Source organism: Labrus mixtus, chromosome 17 (assembly GCF_963584025.1).
Source record: "Labrus mixtus chromosome 17, fLabMix1.1, whole genome shotgun sequence".
Classification (NCBI taxonomy): domain Eukaryota; kingdom Metazoa; phylum Chordata; class Actinopteri; order Labriformes; family Labridae; genus Labrus; species Labrus mixtus.
This window is the reverse complement of record NC_083628.1, coordinates 1,242,348-1,266,730: the sequence shown is the minus strand read 5'-3', so window position 1 is coordinate 1,266,730 and position 24,383 is coordinate 1,242,348. Positions and strand designations below refer to the sequence as shown.

General features: G+C 44.6%; 1 protein-coding gene across 7 annotated transcripts in view; it reads right to left on the bottom strand.

Annotated features, from left to right (window-relative positions):
- The window catches only part of LOC132992068 (tenascin-like), a 34,815-nt gene extending 12,000 nt beyond the window's left edge, over positions 1-22,815 (bottom strand). For 2 of the 7 annotated variants that reach the window (XM_061061182.1, XM_061061183.1), the window contains exons 1-9: positions 22,274-22,815; positions 18,762-20,075; positions 17,000-17,263; positions 15,126-15,241; positions 13,531-13,684; positions 12,158-12,427; positions 10,917-11,102; positions 10,736-10,825; positions 10,270-10,533 (exon numbers count right to left, since the gene is read on the bottom strand). In XM_061061182.1, the coding sequence (XP_060917165.1) occupies positions 10,270-10,533; positions 10,736-10,825; positions 10,917-11,102; positions 12,158-12,427; positions 13,531-13,684; positions 15,126-15,241; positions 17,000-17,263; positions 18,762-20,075; positions 22,274-22,751 (3,136 nt within the window). In that variant the 5' untranslated portion in view covers positions 22,752-22,815. Of the gene's footprint in view, positions 1-565; positions 839-1,610; positions 1,884-2,056; positions 2,330-4,706; positions 4,983-5,522; positions 6,063-9,124; positions 9,524-10,269; positions 10,534-10,735; positions 10,826-10,916; positions 11,103-12,157; positions 12,428-13,530; positions 13,685-15,125; positions 15,242-16,999; positions 17,264-18,761; positions 20,076-22,273 lie in introns of all 7 variants that reach the window. The other 5 variants (XM_061061177.1, XM_061061178.1, XM_061061179.1 and 2 more) reach the window with 5 other exon arrangements.
- Positions 22,816-24,383: the final 1,568 nt, after the last annotated feature.

Below are 24,383 nucleotides of genomic sequence, written 5' to 3'. Positions count from 1 at the left end.
AAAGGACAATTTTATCCATCACTCGCGCTTGACTTCTCTGTGCGAACGCGAGGGGAGAGGGGTGTTGGAGGTGTGTCTCTGGAGGAGAGCGGAGGCTTCAGTATGGAGGCGGCGTGGCCAAACAGCAGTTTGTTTTGGTTTCATGCTGGTGCTCAAGGGCGACATCTACTGGATAAAAATGTTGCACATTCTTCCTTTAAGGTGAATATGTAATAAAAAATTAATTAAATAAATTAAATAATAAAAACAGAAGTAGAAGATGTTCACATTACTTCTCTTCATGGTTATAAATCAAATATTTTATGGGTATAAATACTCCCAGATTGAGAAAACATTTGATGCTAATGCTGCGTGTGAAATCTGCTCTTAATGTGTCACGGCCTTCAGTGCTGATAAAAAACGGTTTGAAGTCGTCATTAATTTTGAGTTGTTCTGGGTAATCGAGCAGAAAGCACTTAAGTCAATTCAAAGGTTTTGATACCAATCCTCTGAAAAATGTAAAAGCAACAGATGGTTTCCATTCACACGAGACAGGAGCTCCAGATGTGAGTAAAATACATAGTACCTGTGACGGCGTGGGCTAACACAGAGGGAGTTTGGCGCCCATGAGAGAGACCATACAGCTCAATATCATAGCCTGTGGCATCCATCAGGTTAGAGACGGTAAAGTTACGAGCCTCGCCCGGCAGTCTGAACTCCAGCGTGTCAGAATGCTGCTCTGGGTCACTGACCCGGATAACAAAGCCGTCAAAGTGTCCTGACACAGTTCTCCAGGACACGCTGAGGTCATGCGGGCTCACGGACGACGCCGCTATGGGCCCCAACAGGGGGACATCCTCTGAACAGGAAGAAGAACTTTTCAGTTTCAGGTTGTGCTGAGAAAATCACAAAGTGTGGGTTTGCACATGCGGCGTTAAAGGGGTCATATTATGCTTTTTCTGGTTTTATATGCTCTTTAGTGTGTTTTCAAAGTGTCCTGTACATGTTTAGACACATCTATGTACAAAAATTCAAAGTCCACGGAAACGCAGCTTCTCCTGCATCCTCCTGTTAGCTGTAGCATTAGCTGCATGTAACGCTCGGTTCTAGCCCCCCTCGATAAAAATTTGTCAGTCCGACGTCATTGTCAGTGTGACATCACTGATCTAAGCCCATTGGCTCGTTGTGGTAAGCCCTGCAGCTCATGTTGCACGCCCGTTAACTTCTGTAGCACGCCCACAGTATGCCGTAGCCTGCGGTAGCACAGTAGTGCTAAGGTGCTAATGTTTTTGCTCTCCTCGGAGCCAAAGTGGCTGCATTCCCAATATGGTAAAAGGGGCGGGACATTTCCAAGAACCGTGCTGAGCGACTGGCCAATTACAGCAGAGCCGACAGGCCGACCAATCAGATCAGACTTGGCACACGTGGGGACTCTGAACGTGGGCACTTCAGAGCCTTAGAGAGAGAGTCAGAAGAGAGCCGGTGCATGGAGCGACAGTTCATGAAAACAGACTTTTTTAAGAACTTTATCTATTGTGAACATACTTTAGTAGATACATAGATTAAATATACGAACCCCAAAAAGGGCAGAATATGACCTCTTTTCTAAAAAATTGCATGTAAAGTGATACCTGTTGTAGCTACTTCAAACAGGGGCGGCGTGTTCTGCCCGCCATCGCTGGCGTACAGCTTTATGTTGTACCTTGTGCTCGCTTTGAGCCCGGCCATTACCGTTGAGCGCACGTCTCCGGTGAGAGCGCGCCCCATCGCCTGCGAGGGCAAAGCAGATTCTCTGACTTCTACTATGAAATTATCAAACGCCTTTCCTCCTGTCCGCCATGACAGAGAAAATCTGTCTGAGGTAATGTTAGAAACGACTAGCCTGGATAAATCAGGCTCTTCAGCTACAGGGGAGAAAAAAAATATAACAGATGTTCATTTATGGGAATAAAAAAGCATGAATATGTGTCTGACTTAACGTCCAGTCTGAAGTTAACCTTACAGTCACACAATAACATGATAACAGAATTAGAGGTAGCCCTATCTTAAGGTTAGACAAAGAAAGAAATCTAAATACCTGTTGATGCAACAATACTGACAGCGCTTGTTCGGGATCCCTTATAAGTCCCATAGAGGTAGGCTACATAATCAGTGCTGGGCCGGAGCCCCGTGACGTCATAGGACTTCACAACGTGGGATATATTACATTCTCGCGGCTCCGTCAGCCAGTCAGAATCAATTATCTCCAGGATAAAACCATCAAATGTTCCATCAGTGCCGTTCCAGTGGATTGAAAAGCTCTCGGACGTTAAGTTTGAGATAAATAGTTTGCCAAGTGTTGGCAGAATCACTGAAGGGAGAAATCGTGGTTAGAATCTTTGTGCAGAACAATTAGTGATGATAATAAATTATTATTGGAAGGTTTGAGGTTACGTTAGAGCCTGACCAATACGGGATGTTCAAACGGAGAATTACACACGACCAATCTAATGTATGTAGAAAATATACCGCGCCAACCTTGAGGTACTCACACAGTTGATATCTTACAAACACGTACATCATCAACCTGTTCCAGTGAATTCTGCTTGGCTGTGATGCTAAGCTACGTGTGCTGCAGACAAGAAGAGCGGCGTCTCTGAGCTCCTCAAAACATGTGTGTGAAGTTTCTTGTTCTAAATCCACTCTGATCCTGTATTTGATCATGTCTATAAACCCCTCTATTTCAGCCCTGCTCAGAACAGGCTGTTTCTGTGTCTGTACCTTTAAATATGTAAATGAGCTGTGTCTGACCACGCCCCCTCTGTGGAAGGGCTTGGGTGTACTCGGGCTTTCTCGCTCCATGTCCTATTGTTTACAGTGAGAAGGCAGACTCAGAGGGCAGAACAAACACCTAGCTGTGGGAGTGTCACCCACCTGGGGGAGGGGCTACTGCCCTTTGTGATGTCATGAAGGGAAAATCTCCAAACGGCCTGTTAGAGCACACATTTTCTGAAAAGTGGAGCAGGCAAAAGACGGAGAGGATGGACTTTTCTCATAATTGGGGGGTTTGTAGACAAACTAGAGACACATATTAGAGTTAGAGGAACATGTGGAAGTGTATTTTTTGTTTCTATTAACTGGAGCTGCAGCCCCATCTAGTGGCAGGCTGCTGCGTAACAGTTACGACATAGCATAAACGTGAAATCCAAAGTTTAACCGACTAGCAATTCAGGTGACGACTTGCAAGGGTGATGATGTTTAATTGTTTAGTTGGCTAATCACTCGCATCACTATTAGCCACTCTACAGGACAATCTAAACTGTCACTCCGTTTGTAAATCCTGCTTAGATTGTTTTGTAAAAATTCAGTATCTTGCATAAATTCGAAAGTATACGCTTATACCGATATAAACATGAATATTGGCATCCCGATATATCGGTCAGGCTCTAGTCAAAGTGCATCACATAGTGTGAAAGGAAACTCACCACCACGATTAGCAATTCCTGATTGCCTGAGTAGCTTAACAAAAGATTAAACACATGCAAATGTAAATCAAATTCTACCTTAGCAGCACAAGAATCTGAACCGACTATGCCCAATGCCTTTGAGGATTAAAAATAGATAAAACAGGTTTTGCCAAAAGCCTTCATTGTAAATAGCTGAAGAAATCTAACCTGCAAGTTTAAGTGAAGTAGGTGTTGTTTTTAAATGTGAAAATGTGGTGAAGTAATTAATTCAGTTGTGTCCGTGACATGCAGATCAGAGCATGCAGTTAACAAGAGGACCAGATCTATCCTGCAAAATGTTGCACCAGATCAATCCAAGCAGAACAGGAAAGTTCTTTAAAAGATGTTTCACGTGCAATTAGAAAGAATTTCAGATGCATTCAAGCTTGCAGCAAACTGTTTAAGCTTCATTCAAGCTTTTAGAAAGGTGGCGTACTGTTAGACGATATCAGCTCTTTACCTTGATAGTGACAAGAGGATTTAATCATTTGCCACCTAGCAGTCCAGAAGGAAATGAGTGTATTTACAACCAGACTCAAACAAACCAAGCATCAAAAACTGGCAAATCTAAACGATCCAAACGGTCAAAACTAACTGTGTCATTCACACAAACTGTCACTTGAACTCACGCGAGCACTGACACATCCAACGGGCAAATGATCCCTTCAAGGTTAATCGATTACACACTGAATGGCGGCTGATGGGATGAGATGAGATGGTCACGCTGTCATGGTGTGACGGCCGTGTGAGAGCGAGAGTTATTGGTTTTTGTTGCTTTTGCAATCATTGCAGCACATCAGCGTCAAACCTCACCACGATGCAGGGGATGGTAGAGTGAGCGATGGAGAGGGGGGGAGGAGGGGGAGGAGGGGGGGCTTCATGCACTTTTGTCACTGGGATGATGGGAGCAGTTCGGGGGGAGTAAGGGTGAACATTTGAGGGGGCGTTTGCTTGGCTCGGTGATGCAATTTCATCACCCTGCCCTCTCTCAGCGAGACAGAAACAGTGGCTGGAGGGTAAGGAATGGTTCATGGCATGTTGGTTAAGATGAAGAGGTACATTTCAAAGTGATCAGGGTGTTGGACAGCGGTGATGAAAGAGGAATCGGGTTATTGTTTTGTTTTGTTTCATGCAGCGAGGTGTGGATGTTTCAATGTGAGTGAGGATCTAGTGTCTGAATGATAAACACAAAAAAAGGAAAGAAAGATTTTAAAGGTCTGCAACGCTTTAAGTCGCCGGTACCTGTGGTGGCTTCAATGTACAGTGGTTCAAGGAAGGAGCCCTGATGCATCCCAAACAGGCCAACCATGTAGCTGGTGTTGGGATTGAGCCCCGAGATGCCCAGACTGAGAGCGTCTCCGGACACAGTGAGGTTCTGGCTCTCTGCGAAATTCTCCAAGTTTGTTACCTCAATGACAAAGCTCTCAAACTCCCCATCGACGGGGCGCCAGGACGCAGTGAAGCCGTCCCATGTTTTGTCAGAGATGGTGAGGTTCACCACCGAGGGCTTCAGCTCAGCTGGTAGATAAGACAGATCAGAGTGGGGTCAAATGAAAAGAAAAAAATAACTTTCACAATGATTCATCTCGAAAGGTCCAACATCGTATTTGAGACGATGTCAGGATTTTGGTTTTGTCAGATTTCAGGATTTAAGTGAAACTCTAACAAAAACAAAGTTGGCAAACAGGAAGTCAAGTTGTAGGATTTGGAAAAAATCATTTGAAGATTTATGGCGATGATAAGTAAAATTATTTAAAACACTAAATGGACAAAACTTGAAATCTTTTTCAACATAACAGAACTTTAAAATTGCAACTTTTTCAGTTGTTTTCAAATTAAAACACGATATTCATGCAATATTTTAACTTTCTGACACAGTAGTAGTAAAAGCAGAGCAAAATGGGAGGGGGATAAACATTTTGTATATTACGATTAACATCAATTCTCTGATGAATACAAAAATAACCATGCAGGCATCCTGAAACATTTTAAAGGAGTGACTGTGATGAAGACGGGATGTGATGCGAGCCTTAAAATAACAAATCAAGCTCCATGTACCTGTTGTGGCAAAAACTCTGAGAGGTAAAGATCTCTTCCCTTCCACCAGCCCATGTAATGTTATATTATATTGTGTCGAGGGCGTCAAACCCTCGATTTCAGCCTTCCTTATATTTCCTGGCAGTGAGGTCAGGTGAGTTTTTGATGAAGCACTGACCTCGACCGAAAAGCTATCGAACGCGTCATCAGGCGCCGACCACGTCAGGCTGACGCTAGAGGAGGAAACATTGACTGTGAGGTTTCTCACTACATCCAAGATCGAGCTCTCAGGCTCAGCCCCAGAGCTCATTACATCAGAATCAGAAGTGGGAGGAGCCTCTGAAATGGGAGGGGCCACATTTGTAGGAGGAGCCTCTGAAATGGGAGGGGCCACATGTGTGGGAGGAGCCGTTGAAATTGGAGGGGCCTCTGTTGTGGGAGGGGCCTCAGTGTTAAGGGGTTCTGGGGTTTGAGTTTGTTGAGTATCCCGAGCAGTTTGTGGGGTCGTTTGGACATTTTTGATTCTCAGCGTTAGCACGTCAGGAGAGGTAGGCTTGGTTGCTAAAATGAATAAAAGCAGGTTAATGAAGGAATGTTGTTACCGGATCTGCTGAAAAGAATAACCTGTAAAGAAGACACTTGGTTAAAAAAATAAAATTGGAGCACACAGTAGTTTTCAAGAGAAATAATAGCTGCACAAACTGCCTCATCTCTGAGTAGATTTCAGCACTTTCTCTTGTTTCTTATGCTCCATCTTTTTCCTGAATCGTCGCTCATACTAAGCAGCAGCTGAGGCATTAATGGCGACTGAGTCAGAGCCATTAATATTTGAAGTTTCTGAGTAGTCCACCAGCGTGAAAGTACACAGTCATCTTCAAATGGATGGTGAAGCCATGCACAGCCATGTTCTTGTTGTTGCTATCTTTAAAAAAAGAGAGACTGTCGAAAACTCAACTTCTTTGACATGCGGGTGACACACCGTGTCATTTATCCAACTGCCGGGGGAAGCATTTAATTGTGGCGGCAGGCGGCGAGTGATGAGGATGAAATCAGCGGTGCAGGCTTTTAGAGAAAAATTGGGGTATTTAAAAGTCAAATACAGGATGAAGCTGGGACAGTGGACTGTCTGTGTACTTGAAGGTTATTAATGAATCAGGGAACTCAGAGGGGAGGATTCACTGAGAATGGACAGCGGCTGCTAAAAGCCACATAAAGTCAAATCTATGGCTTCCTCTCGAGGTCCAATTCACAGAGCATATTGGGCTAATGACATTCAAGCACAAACCGGCCAATAAATTTGTTTTGGTGGTTTGAGTCTGATGAGCTGTCAGCATCCTCTCTCTCTCTCTCCCTCTCTGGATGTGGACGGGACACCTTTCCCTGTTTATTGCGCAATCTTTCCAGATGTGATACAAGTTTATTTTCACCTGTCAGCCAAAGCAGCTCGTCCAGATCACTGGAAAGTTGCGCGATATCCCCTTACTGCCCGTTTCCACAGGAGTCATGTGCGCTGCGCTGTCTATTGAATGCTCATGTTTCCACTGTCTGTCTCCTGCAGGTGCCAGCAGCGACAATCCGCTCTGCTCCAAATATGCGCCAAGTCTATTTTTTTGACGGAGCCAGCTGCATGCACAATATCAAACTAAAGCAATGTGTTCAGACTCCAGATCCTGTATCCCATCACTTTATCAACAAAACGTCGAAGCAGTCACCAAATTAACAGAAAAAAACATCCTCGGAAAGACTAATTCAACCTGTTGTTTGCACGTTGTTTCTCTTTATTACTACATGACCCATGCCCTCTGCTGCATTTACAATCCAGTAACAGACCCAGTGGGGTGGGGGCTCGAGCTGTTTGAAAGCTAAGCACATGATTCCTGTAGAAGCGACTAGTGATCAGAATTCAAATGATAAAGCTAATTTGAAAATGAAAATCCATTAACAGAAATGTTTTTTAATTTTCAGAATATGGATGTATTATTTGACTCAAAAATAAAATTATGACTAATTTATCTAATTTGCATTTTAGTTTTCAACTTAAAAAATGCACATTCTTTGACTAAATTAAAATGAAGAAGAAAATGACATTTGCTTTTTCATTTTCAAAAAATGCTCCGCTAAATTTGTATCATGCATTTTGTATGACATAATTCAAATGAAGACAAAAAGGTCTTTGGCTTTTTGTTTTTTGTTTGCTAAAAAGTTCTCATAAGTCAAACCAACTAGAAAATGAAATGGCAAAGTGGATGGCACAGGAAAGTGACGTCAGACTTCCGCTCCCAGGCAGAACGCGCAGTACGATAGGTGATGGGGTAAATTAGATAAATTAGTCATAATTTTATTTTTGAGTCAAATAATACACAAAATTAAAAAGCATTTCTGTTAATGCATTTTCATTTTCAAATTAGCTTTATCATTTGAATTCTGATCACTAGTCGCTTCCATAGAATCCTGTGGAAACTGCCAGTTGTAAATACTGTGGCGCAGTTACCACCAACTCGCTCGTTAGCACTGTTGGTTTTCAAGAAGATGTTTTTTCCAAGTTCAAAAGCGACCAAATCTTCCCAAAACGAAAGCATAAAGGCTCATTAAAATATGTGTAATCAAAAGCGACGCAAAGACGTTATTTTCTCTCTGGCACACTCAGGGTTACATTAAACCCTTTGCATATGCTTTGTGAATTAGACTTGCAACAGGTTTAGTTCAAGCAACACCTACGCAGTCTTCCTGTGAATCAGGCCCAGAGTTCCCACTTTAGACTTCTTCTTCCTGTATTTGAAATTTGGAAAGCAACTTTCTCTACAGAAGCCTTGTTTGAGATGGCGGATGGGATGAAATGGAAATGAGTTAAGGTTCTCTTTGTTTGGTTTGTCGTCATGCTGTTCCTCCTAAACGTTTTGCAGATGATTTTTGTTAACTCTAAAAATCTCAACTCATCATGCAAATCATAACGCCTCGCTGGTTAAAGCAAGCATTTCACTTCTTCTCCACTGAAGAGAAAAGTTGTAGAAACTACAGGACAGAGGCTTTGTTTAGACTGCAGCTAAATCTATTTCAGTTTGACATCTAAAAGACAGCAACAGAAGTGATTGGAATTTAATTTTAACCCCGCCTCCAGATGTGAGTTGGATCCCATTTGCAAAAATCACAAAACTTTTTTTTTTGCTATCAAGGCTTTAAAACAATCTTCATAAAATCAGATATGCCTGAAGGCTGATTTTGACCACAGATTGTATTAAACATGGACGTAGTCTCAGTGACATCACTCATTGGTTTCTGGAGAGGGAATTTTGAAGCCAAACAATGGCGGCCGCCATTTTGAAAAGGCTGTCTCAAACAGATCTAAAAACAGGCATCATCCCTCAAGAAATTAGCTTTTCAGACCCAAATCATTTAAGTACCAGGATGTGAACATTTTGATTTCTGCTGCTTAAGTTTGCTTTTTAGAGTTGATGGGGTTTCCTGGGCTTTTAGAGGCAGTCCAAGTGGACGCTTGAGGAATTGCAGTTTTTTGCACTTCCACATTGTCTTCATTTTTTCACCAGATTTTTTTGATTTTGACGAGCAGTCTGAACAAGGTCAAAGTGTCCCTTAAACATTTGGTCTCAAAGAAAAACGTATACCTGTAACTGCAACCGCTTCAAGTAGTGCAGATCTTTGACTACCGCTTATTCCACTGAGTTTTATTTGATATTCTGTTGATGCCTCGAGGCCTTGGATTCTAGAGGCAGTGGCATCTCCAGGAAGTTGAATCTGTCTCACGTCTGACAGTCCCTGTGTGTCTGTATACTCGACTGTGAAACCGTCGTAAACTGTGCGAGCGCTCAGTTTCCACGAGAGGTCAAATCCTTCAGGCGTGACGCCCGAAATCGTCAGCGCTCCGAGCTCGTCCTCAGGATCCGCCCCAGAGAAGCGAGGCTCAGAGGGGTCTAAATTTGAAAAGCTAATGACATTGTCCTCGGCGCCTGTAGGAGTCGTTAGCTCGCGGTCGTCAGAGTCAGCTAAATAAAATGTGAAAGAGGCTACAAGGAAAAACAAAAAAAGGCACAAATCAAGAAAGCATCAGAGAGGAGTCATATTGATCATTGTCGTTTTGCTGCAGATTTATCTCCAACGTTGAAGATGTAATCCTTCAGATCTGAAATCCTGGCTACAACAACAAACAACAACACTCACTGGCTACAAAAGGGCGGCATGCTGAACGGTTTCCGGAGCAGCAGATACTCGGACGATGGTTTGAACGAGGTGCAAAAATTATACAAGGAGTTCTTGTTGTTGTTGTTTGGTGGATGCATTTTTGGATCAGTTGACCGTTATCAAAATAAAAGCATATTTTGATAAGCATGTCTTTATTTGTTTATTTTTTAAATGTATTTTTATTTTTACTGTGTTTTGAAGTTGTTGTCCTGACCTTGTCTGTTTGTTTTTTTGCCTCATTTGTTATGTATATGTCACCAGTTTGTCACTCTATTGCACCTAATACATAAAATAAAAATAAATGAATAAAAATAAAATAATAATAATAAAAAAATAATAAAAAATAAAAGCATAACAAAAACAGTTGTGAAATGCAAAAAAAAACTATAATTTCAGACATGCGATCAACTTTTGGAATAATCACGTTTTCAAAAGAAATTATCGCTCGTCAAGCCGAGTTTTAACTGAAATTTTTGGAGGAATTTAAATGTATCATAATAACAGACTTATTTCCTCTTTTCTCCTGAACTTATTTTATCATCATATCGCCATGACATCGTTCTCCACCCACCTGTGGATGCAGATATTGTGACGGGCGAGCTCCTCTTGAGACCTCTCTCTGCAGCCAGAGTGAGGGTGTAGCTCATCCCAGGAGTCAGGTTGGTGAGAACGTGGCTCGTCGCCGCGGCCGGGATCTCCTCGATCTCGATCAGGCCGTCTCCGGTGGCGTACACCAGCCTGTAGGCACCCACCTTGGCCTCCGGTTTCCGCCACCTCAAGGTGAGGGACGTCTCTGTGGACTCCACTTCCTCGAAATCGGTGGGAGGGTCGATGTCTTGACGGAAGAGAAAACAGACTTGATTGTAAATTTCACACTCTGGTATTTTTTAAATCTCTCATCACTTCTGTTGCTTCACTTTTAGCCCCATTAGTTTCATTTCATCACCCAATTTGTATCAACAAATTCTCCCGTCTGGATATTTATGAAGGGGTGAGAAGGACGACTGTTTGCACAGCTGTTCTGCTGCGTTTCTCACCAGTCGCTGCGTTGGTAGTAGCAGGGAGGCTCTCGCTCTCATTCTTCACAGCAGTCACTCCGATCCCATACTCCGTCCCCGGCTTCAGCCCTGCCACACAGAGTCACAAAAGAGACCCGGAGGTGTGACTGATAGAATCTGTGAGTGTGCAGACTTTTTATCTCGTGCTTTTGAGCGTTACCTGTGATAGTAGCTCCGGTGGTTTCTCCCGGTCCTCGTGGGAACAGATCCTCACCGTGACTCGCTCCAGAGATGGGGCTGAATTTCACTCGATAGCTGCCGACGTCGGCTCGACTGTTGGTCCACTCCAGAGTGATGCTGTCCTCTGTCTGGGAAACGACCTGCAGGTTTCTGGGACCATCCAGGGCTGAGCAAATACATTTTCAAGTCAGATAAACGTTCTGCTCACAAACTTTACATTAATGCACAAGGCATACATTTTTACTCTTTCTGTAAAAGCTGCAGTCTGAGCTGGACCAGTAAGCTATACCAGATGCAGTCTGTTTTGGGGGGGTCGCCCAGAGGCATGTGGAGTTTGTAATCCTGGATTACAGTTTGTTAGCTGGAGACAGCTTGAAGAGAATTTCTAGTGTTATACAATGATACTCAAATGAAACGCTACTTGACTGATTACATTTTTTTTTGTAATTTTGATGCATATCCGAGATAAAAAAATAGCCGATGCAGATAGTCACTTGATATGCTAATATCGGCCTATATTATTGGCTGGTCAATTAATCGGTCAGGCTCTAGATTAAACAACACTGCACTCAACGCTTCACATATTTTTTTATCTGTAAATCATTTGGATAAATTATTATATCCCCAATGCCATCTCAACATGATGGACTTTGTGTATTGGTCCATTTGCATTAGACTTTTAACCTCACAATTATTTAAATCGCACCTTTAATGTTTACACTGACTGTTATTTAATGTCTTCTTTTTAAACATTGCTGTACATATATAAACAACACAACTTCAGAAGGTCAACACTTTTTTATTTTTTATATTCAGGTCTAATTACAGATTTTTTCCTCAACTGTTTTTAGGTTCTTGTTTAAATGTCACATATATTTTTATCCCTGCACGGGTTATGTACATTTCTTGTATAAGTCTATTTTTAATTGCACAGTTTAAGTTTGATTCATCTAGAGGGATTCTTTAAATCTTTTTTTCAGGTTAATATATATGTATGGGGGGGGGGGCGTCGGTTTTGTGGTTAATTTGTAACAAATGTTTCATGTCATGTCTTTGTAACCTGCTACTGGATGCTTTGAATTTCCCTTGGGATCAATAAAGTATCTATTTATCTATCTATCTATTTATCTATTAAAAAGAAGTTTATATTCAGAAGTCCAGGCCTGCACAAGCTCTGAATGAAATAAAAATATAAAATTCAGAGTGATATCTCCCGCTGACCTGTAGTGAATGTGGTCAGGACAGGATCACTGCTGACGTCTCCGCTCCTTGAAACGAGCGACACGCTGTACTCGGTGTCGGGCTGCAGGCCGTCGATGCTGTACTGCTTGTCTGGAGGAGGAACCTCCACGCTGGTTTCATCTGAGGGGGCGGAGCCGGGCCCGTAAGACAAGGTGATTCTGTCCACGGGAGCCAGCGGCTGAGACCATCCAATCAGAGCGGAGGAGTCTGTGACGTCCTTCACCTCCACCTGCCGGGGGCCGTCAATCCCTGAGGGGGGGTCGGGGGGGGGGAGGGTGAGAGAGAGTGATTATTCAAATCTCAGAAGTACATCATCAGAAAGAGGAATTACTAATGACAACATTCATTTTAAATTCTAATTTAACACCTTTTAAAGACCAAAACAAAGAAAAATGAATCACATTTTGTGCACCAAGTAGCCTCAAAGCGTTTATTACAGGCGAGGCGTTCAATTGCGCTCTGTTGCGTGCAGCAATCATCCAATTAACAGAGAAAAGATAAACAAACCGAGACAAAGATCGGCTAAAGTTAACAGTGAAACAAATAAAAACATCATGGATGAAACGAGGATTATAAGAAGGCCTTACGATAAAAATGTATTTTTAAAAGAAGATACTGATGTAGCTCGTCTGAGATCCTCGGGCAGGTCGTTCCACAGCCGAGGAGCTTCGATGAAGCGTCTTGCGTCTGTCTCCATGACAACAGCCGCCTGACAATGCTCCGCTGCTTTTTTTAAAATAGTAAATAGTACCAAAAGTTATGGACGTACTCCTATAATTCAGGACCTGGAGCCGAGTCTACCTTCAGCCTACTCAAGTAAATGACTTCAGACGTGAAATGGTGTGATGCCCTCGGGGAGTCCTTCTTGTAAAACAGATGGTTTTTCCATGCACAGTGAAAAGCCGTTTGGCCCGGCGTGTTATGTCGATGAGCATGAACAACTGGCAGCGTCTCACAAAGTAATGTATGGAGCAATATACTGCAATAAAAGTTGAAGCGAGCGGAGGACGAGAGCTAAGAGGGAGACTGAGTGAGAGTGAAAACTGAGCTGTTACACGGTCATGCTAGACTGAGATTTAATGTGCCTGACTGATTGCTCGTAAGCATAAATGTGTTAGAGGGAACTACGGAGAGCCGGAGGGGATTTCCTGTTTTTACTCTTCTTTTCATTAAGGAATGTCTCCTGTTGACAGTTAATGTATTTTTCTTAACTCTGTGCTCAAGGGAGGTGAAGCTGTGTCCAACACGCTGCTAATCGCTACCAGATGGAGCAAGATGACAAACCAGTCCTGACTCGATGTTTTGAATCATCTGTAATCTCACATGTTTGCTCTCAGAGAAGTGACACTCACTGGTCGTGACTCTTTTGGACGTCGGGGGTCCTCTGGTGTCGTTCTTGACGATGTTGAGGGAGACTTCGTACTCCTGGCCCGGTCCGAGGCCCGACTGGAGGAACTGGTTCTGGGAGCTTGAAACGGTGCTCAAGACTTTTCCATTTTCCTTTTTCTGTACGGAAACAAAAAAAAGAAAAAGCACAAACTGGTGTCAAATCTTAATTTGAAAGACATGCACACAAGAGAACCAAGAAATCAAACGTAACTGAAACTGAAGGAGCCAGAAGACGACATCCAGCTGCTCTGTGTTTAGATTTCCCCTTCATCAGTGTTGTACTCTGATGAAGCATTACCCTGACAGATGTGACAATCTCTAATTGTTTTTTCTTTAAAGGAGCGGTATGTAACTCTGACCCCTAGTGTTTAAAATGGGTACTGCAGTCTAAATTCTAAACATCATAGAGAGCTGCCCCCCCCCCCCCCCCCCCCCCCCCCCCTCCTCTCTAGAGTCCATGCTCACACAGGTCACCATGTGGTGGACTCTGAAGCTTCAGTGTTTATCCAGCTCTGCATGGGTCTGTAAACCTTTCTGTGTTCTAACCTCTCTCCATTTTTCAAAAGCATCTCCAATATTGATCCTAGTTTGAGCACGTTTCTGCTCGTGGAGCTTATTAGAAACATGCAGAGGCTTTTTAGGTCGGGTACAATCACTTCTATCTGAACCACTTCTCTTGCCCGCTTCCATCGCTGCAACACCTGTTGACCTGATAACTGCTCTCATATCTGGCAAACCGAGGGGCGTCCAAAATGGGGGGCTGTGTATGGGGGTGTCTTAAAAGCGCCTACCTTCTCTGGTCCAAACAAATCCAGAGCATTCAGGAGCAGAATCTAAAGTTAGAAGGAGGACATACTGGCTGCTGCATTGTTGTCAGAGAAGCCAGCACTTCAACATGTTTCCTTAATGATCAGATAGTAAGATACCTTTATCATCTCACTCTCTACACATCTCACTGATTGGACCTTTAAAGTTTAGAAAGCTGCACTACTTTTTCTTTTTCTTATTATATAATTAACATAATCTGTATTTCTCTGTTCTCTGTGACACTTCAGAAATCAGGTCACAGAAAACTTCTAAGAGCGCAGCGTGCAGCAAATTGAGTTTTGATGACGCATCAGTATGCATTAACCAAACTGTCGACGCAGAAGAGGAAATGTGTTCGAGGACTGATAACCAAAACAACACGACCCCTGACAGAATAGTTGTCACACACGGCCCAGCGTAGGGAAATGAACACGAGGGTCGGGAGAGGACGACCGATTGATAAAAGTGGTACAAAACTCTGCAGCGGCTGCCAAACTTATCAGCTGGCACAGTCGTTTAATTTCACACAATTTTCTGGCCTCGGATTGGAAGCAGCAGATTTTACCCGCAGCTCCCAGACTTGCCCTCGATGAGGTTTTTTTTTTTCCTGTACGTCAGAGCAATTTTTAATGGTCCGCGCTGAAATAAATCCATGTTTTGCTGAGACTTCCAATAAGCAGGCATAGCTTATCACTTCTCACTTTTTCCCCAACTGTCGCTTCATAAAAAGCCCTTCAAGCGGCAAACTGACCGTGTTGCGGAAATAGATCTCCCAGCCATCGAAGGGGAAGTCCAGCTGGTCCCACACCACCTCCACCGTGGTCTCTCTCACTGATTTGAAGATGAGACCCTCTGGCTGTGGAAGATCTAGACGAATGGAAACAAAACCGAGTTAATGCATTCATCGCTTAGCCACAAGAACTCTGTTTTTTTTGCTTCTCTTTCACAAGCTAAACAATCCTTACAGTCGGCTACAGGTGTAAAAGAGTGGTGCATTCATGGTCTATGGTAATGGAAACCCGGGGGTCAAAGGTTAAAGTCATAGACTGTAAATATCAATGGGACGATGCCTGAGTGACTTCGCCCATCCGTTCCTGCAGGGGGCGCTGGAGTTCCATCGATGGCGGTCTCCATGCTGGAAATGCTGTCTCAGTCTAACTTTCAGTCAACCTAACGACAGGCTGAGAGCTGGAGCTGAGGCGGGTTTTAAACCTCCTGACAAACCGTTACACCGCGCCCACCTGTCAATCAGGTCAGCTAAGTGCGTAACTATGGAAACGTGCATCGTTCAAATCAAAACAGCTCCGTTTTTGAAGAAATTCACCCCCTGGTACAGTGTGAACCAGTGATGACCATAACTGATCAGACCTATTTGTTTTTTTTTATACCAGGCTGTAAACATGTTAATTTTTTGAATGGGTGTGTATGTGACTTCTTGGGCTTCTGCAGCCAGCCTCTAGTGGACACTCGACGAACTGCAGGATTTTTGCACTTCCACATTGGCTTAATTTTTAAGTTTGCTTGGTTCTGGTCCTGGTGCGGACTAAGTCTGGGGTCAGCAAAAAATACAGATGAGGCAGAGCAACATCAGCAGAATACTTGAGGCTGTGTAGCTCATACCTGGGGGCTGATAGGTTTAGGCATGTGGATAAACACAAGCAGGCTTTTTCCAATGGATCTAAGGGCACCACATCTTTAGAGATATGCACTGGACTGCATCAGAAGCTTTAAGCATCGTCCCTTTCTTGTGATGCAATGGGAAAATGGTTTGACTCGTATTTGCTGCTTTCTAGCAGCTGTTTGTGGGATGTAGTGAGACACACTCGGCTGCACGCCTCTGTTTGACGTGCGGTCATAAATTGGTTGAGCTGCTGTCGCCTTTAGTTGCAACAGGCATTGAACAAACGTCGTAGCTGACTGTGGCTTGTTCGAGGTCTGATGCCGCAAAACCAAACCAGCTCCATACGACTGACGAGGCTGTGCCGTTCATTAATACTGGGAGTCTTGTTATTGTTGTGTGTGTCTGTAGGAAGTAAACAAGGGGTTAGGATGTGACCTATGGGAGCCTGAGGGGAGCGGTGGAGGAAAATCTAGTGCTAAACCACAAACAGGAATGAATTTCATGGCGTCTCTTGAGATGATTGAAAAGATTTAACGTGTTGCCGTCAGACGTTATCTTTGTAAACATTTTGAAAATAACTGTTTTGTGGGGAAATCCAAACCAGTTGCATATTTCTGAGGTTGAGTTCTTCTTAATGACCAACTAACTCTTCAGTTTTCTTTTCATTTTTAGCCTTCAAAAGGAGACACTGTTGGTGTACAGTTCACTTTGATTGGTTTATCTCTGAATAAGTAGAGAAGGCATGAAATGGACAAGCAAGGAAACGTTGGATGCATCTATGATTGAACATAGAACTGGAACAGATAGAGTGTAGACTGATACTACGATCTCTCTGCAGAGGAGGAATCGTCGACCCATGTGATCCTTCTCAACCTCATAATGTCCTATCACATACCGCTATTGTACACGAGTTTCTACATGTGATGTCGTTGATGAAACATCACCCCATCGCTTACCAGAGGCCTAACATTCTCACTAAAGTATCACAGGAACATGTGATGTACCTGTAGCGACCCGGGCGCTGATGGGGACACTCCTCTTGTTGCTCAGAACAGCGTAGACGCTGATCAGGTACTCCAGTCCCGGCTCCAGCTCTTTCACTGTGGCTGCTGTTTTATCTCCTGACACGGTGAACTCCTGGAGGAGACCGCCGGGACTGGTGGGCACAAAGGTCACGAGGTACTCAGTGACCAGCATCTCGTTGTTCCAGGCCAGGTCCACCGTGTCACTGGTGACCTCGCTGACTGTCAGGTCCTTTGGAGGAGACACTGGAAAAGAAGAAAGGAGGGCAAATAAAAAAACGACTGTGGGTGTTGTCTTGGTACACTCTCTCATAACCCTCGATCCACCATGCAGAGCTAATGCAAACTCCAGAGTCACATCTGGACGGGCTGCGGTGTGAAGAACTGCCAACAAAAAAAAAGTGCGAACACAGTGCAGACAACGGCAACACACAAAAACCTAGATCCTTTTTTTATGCACACTTTCTGCGAGATGCTTGGTGAGTGAATTGTGAGAACGGGAGGAAATGACATCACTCTGTATTTGCTTTTATGGGACATCTATTTGACACATGGAAACATTCAGGACTCAGAAACTGCCAATCCACTAGTGTGTGTGTGTGTGTGTGTGTGTGTGTGTGTGTGTGTGTGTTTCAACAATGTACTGAGCTATTTATATGCATCCTTAATAACCAAGTGAAAGCCTAATTGAGACCAAAATGTGCTTTTTTTTATGACTGACCCAAAAAACGTCATAAACGTTGTTTCAGCAACAAACTTGCAAAAAATTTCCACAAACAAAAAACACAAATCTGTCCCATGCTACGACTAAGTTAACCCTTTATCCACTACTAAGTCTGCAAACGAGACGCAGTGCAAGTAAATCTTGTCTGCACAGGAGAACAAAACTCAATGAATGACTACCCACTGACTTTATTTTTTTTTACCTTAGAGACCTCAGTGTCACTTTTGTCTTTTAGCAAGTGACAGGAAAAATACCAAAGGGTGCTGTGTGTGGATGGAGCGGGATAAAGAGCTCAGAGGCGATTTATTTGTGTGCATCTGAACAGAAAAACAGGAAAAAGAGGACATGAGTGGATACAGGCAGTACAATGTCAGGCACCCGCAGGAACAGTGTGAAAACCATGAGGTTCTGACACTCAGTCATTGAGCACGACAAACTGAAGAGAGTGAAGCTAACTAAGCAATGCAAAGTCTAGTTGTTCAGTTAAAGTCTTTATATGTGATGTTTCACACTTAAATATAATATAAATCAAGTCTATCCTCTGAAAATAACTCTGTGAGTCATGACTGTCTACAATGGGTGTAACACCCGAGTCCCACTGTCTGTGATGTTTTCAGAGTTTTCAGAGTCCTATCTTCACTTTGTTTACATCGCCGGGACGGCCGGCATGCTAACACAACAATGCAGCGCGAGTTGTTTTGGTTTCATGCTGGTGCTCAAGGGCGACATCTACTGGATCAAAAAAATAGCATCTAAAGCAATATATATGTAGTGATTAAAGAAAGTGTTTCCCTTCTGGATCCTCTGCTTGTCAACAAATTCACATTTTCTATGATGCAATAAAACGCACTGTGTATTGTGGCAGTGTAGTTGCACTCAGAGACCTCCGGAGGGCGCCAAATCCCACCAAACCACGTTCCTACATAATGTTGTTTTAATATACCTCTTCCTCTCTGTTCCACTTATAAATATAAATTCACACTAACATTGAATTCCTCTTCAGTAGTCAGAGCTTCTTACCTTCTGAGCAGTCGTCTCCGATGTATCCCTCGTCACAGACGCACCGGCCGTCCTCGCAGCGACCTTGGTCCTGACAGTCGTTGAGGCAGCTCAGCTCCGCACAGCTCTCTCCTCGGTACCCGCTGTCACAAGCGCACTTCCCATCGACGCAGCGCCCCCTGCTGTTGCAGTTGCTCGGGCACGCGAGCACGGAGCAGTCGTCCCCGGAGTAGCCTTCCCGACAGACGCACTTCCCGTCGGCGCAGTGACCGCGGCCCAGGCAGTCGTTGGGACACGCTTTCTGACCGCAGTCCTCCCCGGTGAAGCCCTCGTCGCAAACGCACTGCCCGTCGACGCAGCGCCCGCGGCTCTGACAGTCGTTAGGGCAGCTCAGCTCGCCGCAGTCCGCGCCCGTGAAGCCCGTGTGACACTCGCAGCGTCCGTCTACGCACTCGCCGCGGCCGTAGCAGTTGGAGGGGCAGGTCCTGATGCTGCAGTCCTCGCCGGCAAAGCCTTCCTCGCACACGCACTGCCCGTTAACGCACCGGCCGCGGTTCAGGCAGTTGCTCGGGCAGGAGAGCTCGGAGCAGTCGTCGCCCACGAAGCCGACGTCGCAGGCGCACTGCCCGTTGATACACTGGCCTCTGTGGTTGCAGTTATTCAAGCACGCCAGCTGGCTGCAGTCCTCGCCTTGGTACCCGGCGTCGCAGATGCACACGCCGTTGAAGCACATTCCTCGGTCGTTACAATCGTTGATGCAGGTGAGCTGGGCGCAGTCGTCCCCGCTGAAGCCGGCGATGCAGACGCAGCGGCCGTCCACGCAGAAACCGTTGCCGTTGCAGTCGTGCGGACAGGTGCGTTCCCCGCAGTCTTCCCCGGCGAACCCGTCATCGCAGTAGCAGGTCCCGTTCGCGCATCGCCCACGGTCGTAGCAGTCTTTGGGGCAGATGAGTTCGGCGCAGTCCGAGCCGGTCCACGGTTCCTCGCACATGCATTCTCCGTCCTCGCAGCGGCCGCGGCCCCGGCAGTTGTTGAGGCACTCGGTCTGAGAGCAGTCATCGCCCAGGTAACCGTCCGAGCAGACGCAAACGCCGCCCGCGCACTGCCCGTGTTCCCCGCAGTCCACGGTGCAGACCTGGAGCGAGCAGTCGTCTCCGCCGAAGCCTTTGAAGCACTCGCACTTTCCGTCCGAGCAGCGGCCTCGGTTCTGGCAGTTGTCGGGACACTCGGGTTCGGTGCAGTTGGGTCCCGTCCAGCCGGGCCCGCACACACAGCCGCAGGATTCAGAGCTGTAGTTCCCATGACCGTTGCAGTACGGTTTAGTTCCCACGTCACCTGACATGAGAAAGTAAAGGTCATATGACACGATCGTTTGTTTGTTAAACCAACCTGACATAAAAAAATCTTGTAAAAACAGCAGCAGGGATTTGGATTTAGCAGACTCTTTTATCCAAAGCGACGTACATCAGAGAGTAAGAACAACACAAGCAAGGATCTAGAAAAAAGGGAACAATGTCAGTAAGAGCAAACGATCAGCTTTGAGTCTGATTGGACACACAGGTGCTGACAGGAAGTGACCAGAGGCAAAGCACAACATTGAGGGCAGTTCTTGAGAGCTCTAATCAGTATAGAAACCATCTTATAAGTCGTCGTTATCAAACAAAAACCATCGTCATTACCATCATCATCATCAATAATATGGAGACCATCATCATTAAGTTAGTAGGTATTCATGAAAGAGCTGGGTCTTTAGCTTTTTCTTAAAGGTGCAGAGGGACTCTGCAGATCACATGGAGTTTGGAAGTTCATTCTCAAAATATAATATTTGCGTACAACTAGCTGACTTTCATGCAAAGTATTTCTCTCTCTCTCGCTCTGTTTATGTGTGTGCCTGTGAGTCCATGCGGAGGGATGAGAAATGTTTGTGGGGGACGTTTCAGTTTCAGCGTTGAGGACAAAGAAGAGAAAACAGTGAACAAAAAAAAGGCCGTCTGCAAACATCATTTAACCTGTGTTGACATGGAAAAATTGAGTTTGGCCAATTTTACAGCAACATACTGTAATGTTAGCAGACTAGTTACGCAGCTAGCAGATGATCCCTGCATGATGCAGACGGGATAAGAGTGAACGGAGGAGCAGCGCTTGAAATAAAAATAACCATCCAACAAACTATCAACGCTTCACGACCAGTTTCTGTGTGAAAGTCCGAGAAAATTATATACCAAAATATAGTTTTAAATGCTGAAATGTCATCCTTTTTGTACATTTCAGAATGACACTACTCTTACACTTCCTTCATTTCACTGAGACTTTTAATACTAATGTATACTTTACTGAGGGGAAATTCAGGTATAGGCTGAAATACACACATGCACAAACATTATTGGAGAGATGTCAGAGTGATGGAGCTGCCCACAGCGAGCACTCCTGAGCTGGTGGGGGGGGGGTTCAGTGCCTTGCTCAAGGGCACCTCAGCAGTGCTCAGGCAGTGGACTGGCACCTCTCCAGCTACCAGACCAATTTCCAAATTTGATCCGTTCTGAGACCTGAACCGGCGACCCTCGGGTTCCCAACCCAAATCCCTACAGACTGAGCTACTCCCGCCCCCAAACACCAGAAATGTCCTGAAAAACAGGACCAATAAAGTGAGGAACCACGCTGGACCCAGTTTGTGATCAAAGAAGGAGAGGGTCAAGATATCGGAGATCAGAAAATTATTTTCTTTTTTTTCTTTTTTTTTTTAAATCGCAAAACATATCGCATAAAGAAACAGAATCATAATGTCATTTTTTAACCCGATATCATCCAGCCATAATTGACATGATGACCCAACTCATTTGAACGTTTACATTCACAGAAGCAGCTCCTCTTATTCATTTCTACATAATTCAAGCTTTGTGCATATTCAGAAATCCTCCCAAAGGGGTCAACGAGGACAAGAGACGATTTCTTCCTGTCACTGATATTTAAAAACTGAATATCATTGGAGACACAAAAGCCTCATTCACAAGGTAACAGAGCTGTTGGGGAGTACTGAACCCCACGCACTGGATTCCAAAGAAACTGCTCGACGGATGATTGGACCGGATGTCCCTCATACTGAAGCAGACTCCTGGGGTCAAAGCTCTTATGTTTATTTATCTACTAACTACAGAGTCCCTCTGCACCTTTAAGAAAAAGCTAAAGACCCAGCTCTTTCATGAATACCTACTAACTTAATGATGATGGTCTCCATATTATTGATGATGATGATGGTAATGACGGTGGTTTTTGTTTGATAACGACGACTTATAAGATGGTTTCTATACTGATTAGAGCTCTCAAGAACTGCCCTCAATGTTGTGCTTTGCCTCTGGTCACTTCCTGTCAGCACCTGTGTGTCCAATCAGACTCAAAGCTGATCGTTTGCTCTTACTGACATTGTTCCCTTTTTTCTAGATCCTTGCTTGTGTTGTTCTTACTCTCTGATGTACGTCGCTTTGGATAAAAGAGTGATAAGTGAATTGTAAAGAGAGGAACATTATCTGACCTACCTGTGACCTGGGCGCCGCAGCAGCCCCCGTCCACACTGCACTGATCCCTCAAAGCTGAAACTTCTCCTTCCAGCATCTCCAGCCGGCTCATGAGATCTTTGAGGCCTGGCAGGTCGTCCGCACATCCACAGGCCCGCCGCGGTATGTTGATCCGATGGGTGAAGACGATCTGGTTGTCCCTGTCCACCGTGTGCTCGTCGACCCGACGGCCTGGAGAGGCCGGAGCGTCGTTGGGGAGCAGCGGCGTGCTCTCCGGGGCGTCCAGGTTCACCGAGCACAGAGAGCTGGCGGGGACGTTGATGTTGTAGACGTGGTTGAAAACCACAGGGTGGTCCGTGCTGGGCAGACTGACGTTGTGCTCATCGGGGGGCGTCAGGGTCTGTCGTCGATGCCGCAGGATTTTCTTCACGAGCCCGGCGTGTGACGAGCCGAGCAAGGCGGTGATGAGGAGGCAGCCCAGAAGGCCTCTCGTACCCATGCTAGACGTGAATATATTAAAGTTGATTTCAGTTTAAACCTTTGAGGAGAGGCCGGTCTTCTTGGATTGAGAGTCTGAAAAACAGAAAAATAAACGTCACACAAACGCAGTTTTATGGGGATGTGAAGATGCATATGCCCTTATTTTGAGGGACAGGACAATAAAATAAAGGAAAATAAAATAAAGGGAAATAAAGAGAGAGAGATAGAGAGAGAGAGCGAGAGACAGAGAGAGAGAGAGAGACAGAGAGAGAGAGAGAGAGAGAGAGAGAGAGAGGGGAATGACATGCGGGAAAGAAGCTCTAGTACATAACGTTGTTACTGTAATGTAATTGATTAATTGTTTGATTTGTTTTGTTGTTTATTTGTATGGAACTTCTTGTGCGGCCAGGATTCCCTTAGAGGCTTTATATGCAATGTTTTGATCCAGCAGATGTCGCCCTTGAGCACCAGCATGAAACCAAAACAACTCGCGCTGCATTGTTGTGTTAGCATGCTAATGCTAGCGATCTTTATTATGCTCGTATCTTCACACTGCATGTAAATTTACCTGAAATGAGCGTGATCTAGAAACACAGTTAAGCAGTGAGTACAGTATGTTATTCTTCTTTTCTCTAGTCCCTCAATTAAACAACTTTTATACGTGAGGGGAGGAGTCAGCCGGCCGTCCGGGCGATGTAAACAAAGTGAAGATAGGACTCTGAAAACTCTGAAAACATCACAGACAGTGGGACTCGGGTGTTACACCCATTGTAGACAGTCATGACTCACAGAGTTATTTTCAGAGGAGATACTTGATTTATACATTTAAGTGTGAAAAATCGCATATAAAGACTTTAAAATATTAAGAGTTTAAAAGAGATAAACATGACGTGACTATTCCTGCTACAATAAAGAACTACAGCCCAGATGTGTGTTTGTAGAGTTAACCAGGAGAACAGCGAGTGTTCACTGCTTTATAAAAACATTAAAGAATCCACAGTTGTCTTGGCACATCAGCTGCCGTCGCTGCAGCGCCCACATGTTGTTGAAACGTATCAGCTGTTTTTTTGAATGTATCGGTATCTATACCATAAAGAAAAGCTGCAGTGAACATCCCACACACTGGGATTTCCTTTTTGCCCACCGCCCTCTGATGACTTCATCAGCTGGACGCTGGAACACTATAATTTGTGGGAGCCGAAACTAGAACTAATGACAGGCTTCTTCCCGGGCGTGGGAAAGCCTCCTTGGACCGCTCGCTGCTGAGTTTCCAAAGGATCTGAGAACGCCCCGCATGCGAGAACAATCAATAGAAGAACGTGTGGAAAAATATTAACTTCAAAGGCGTAAGATGTGACACTCTGATTACTACTTAAGAGGGACATACAGTATTGTGAAAAATCCACTTTGTGTTGTGAACATATATCTGGGTAACCTGAGAGTCTACTGACCCACAAAATGTGAAATAAACCATCCAGTCCTTTGTTTGTGGTCTGCATAAGTCTTACAACACAGAGAAAAATGCTCCGTTTCAAATGTGCTCTCCTTGTGATGTCACAGTGGGATTCTGGTATCTCCACCCATGGACTCCACCCCCAGACTAGAGCAAAACTTTAGCGCAGGTCCTCCATTTTTATTCTCTCTACAGAGG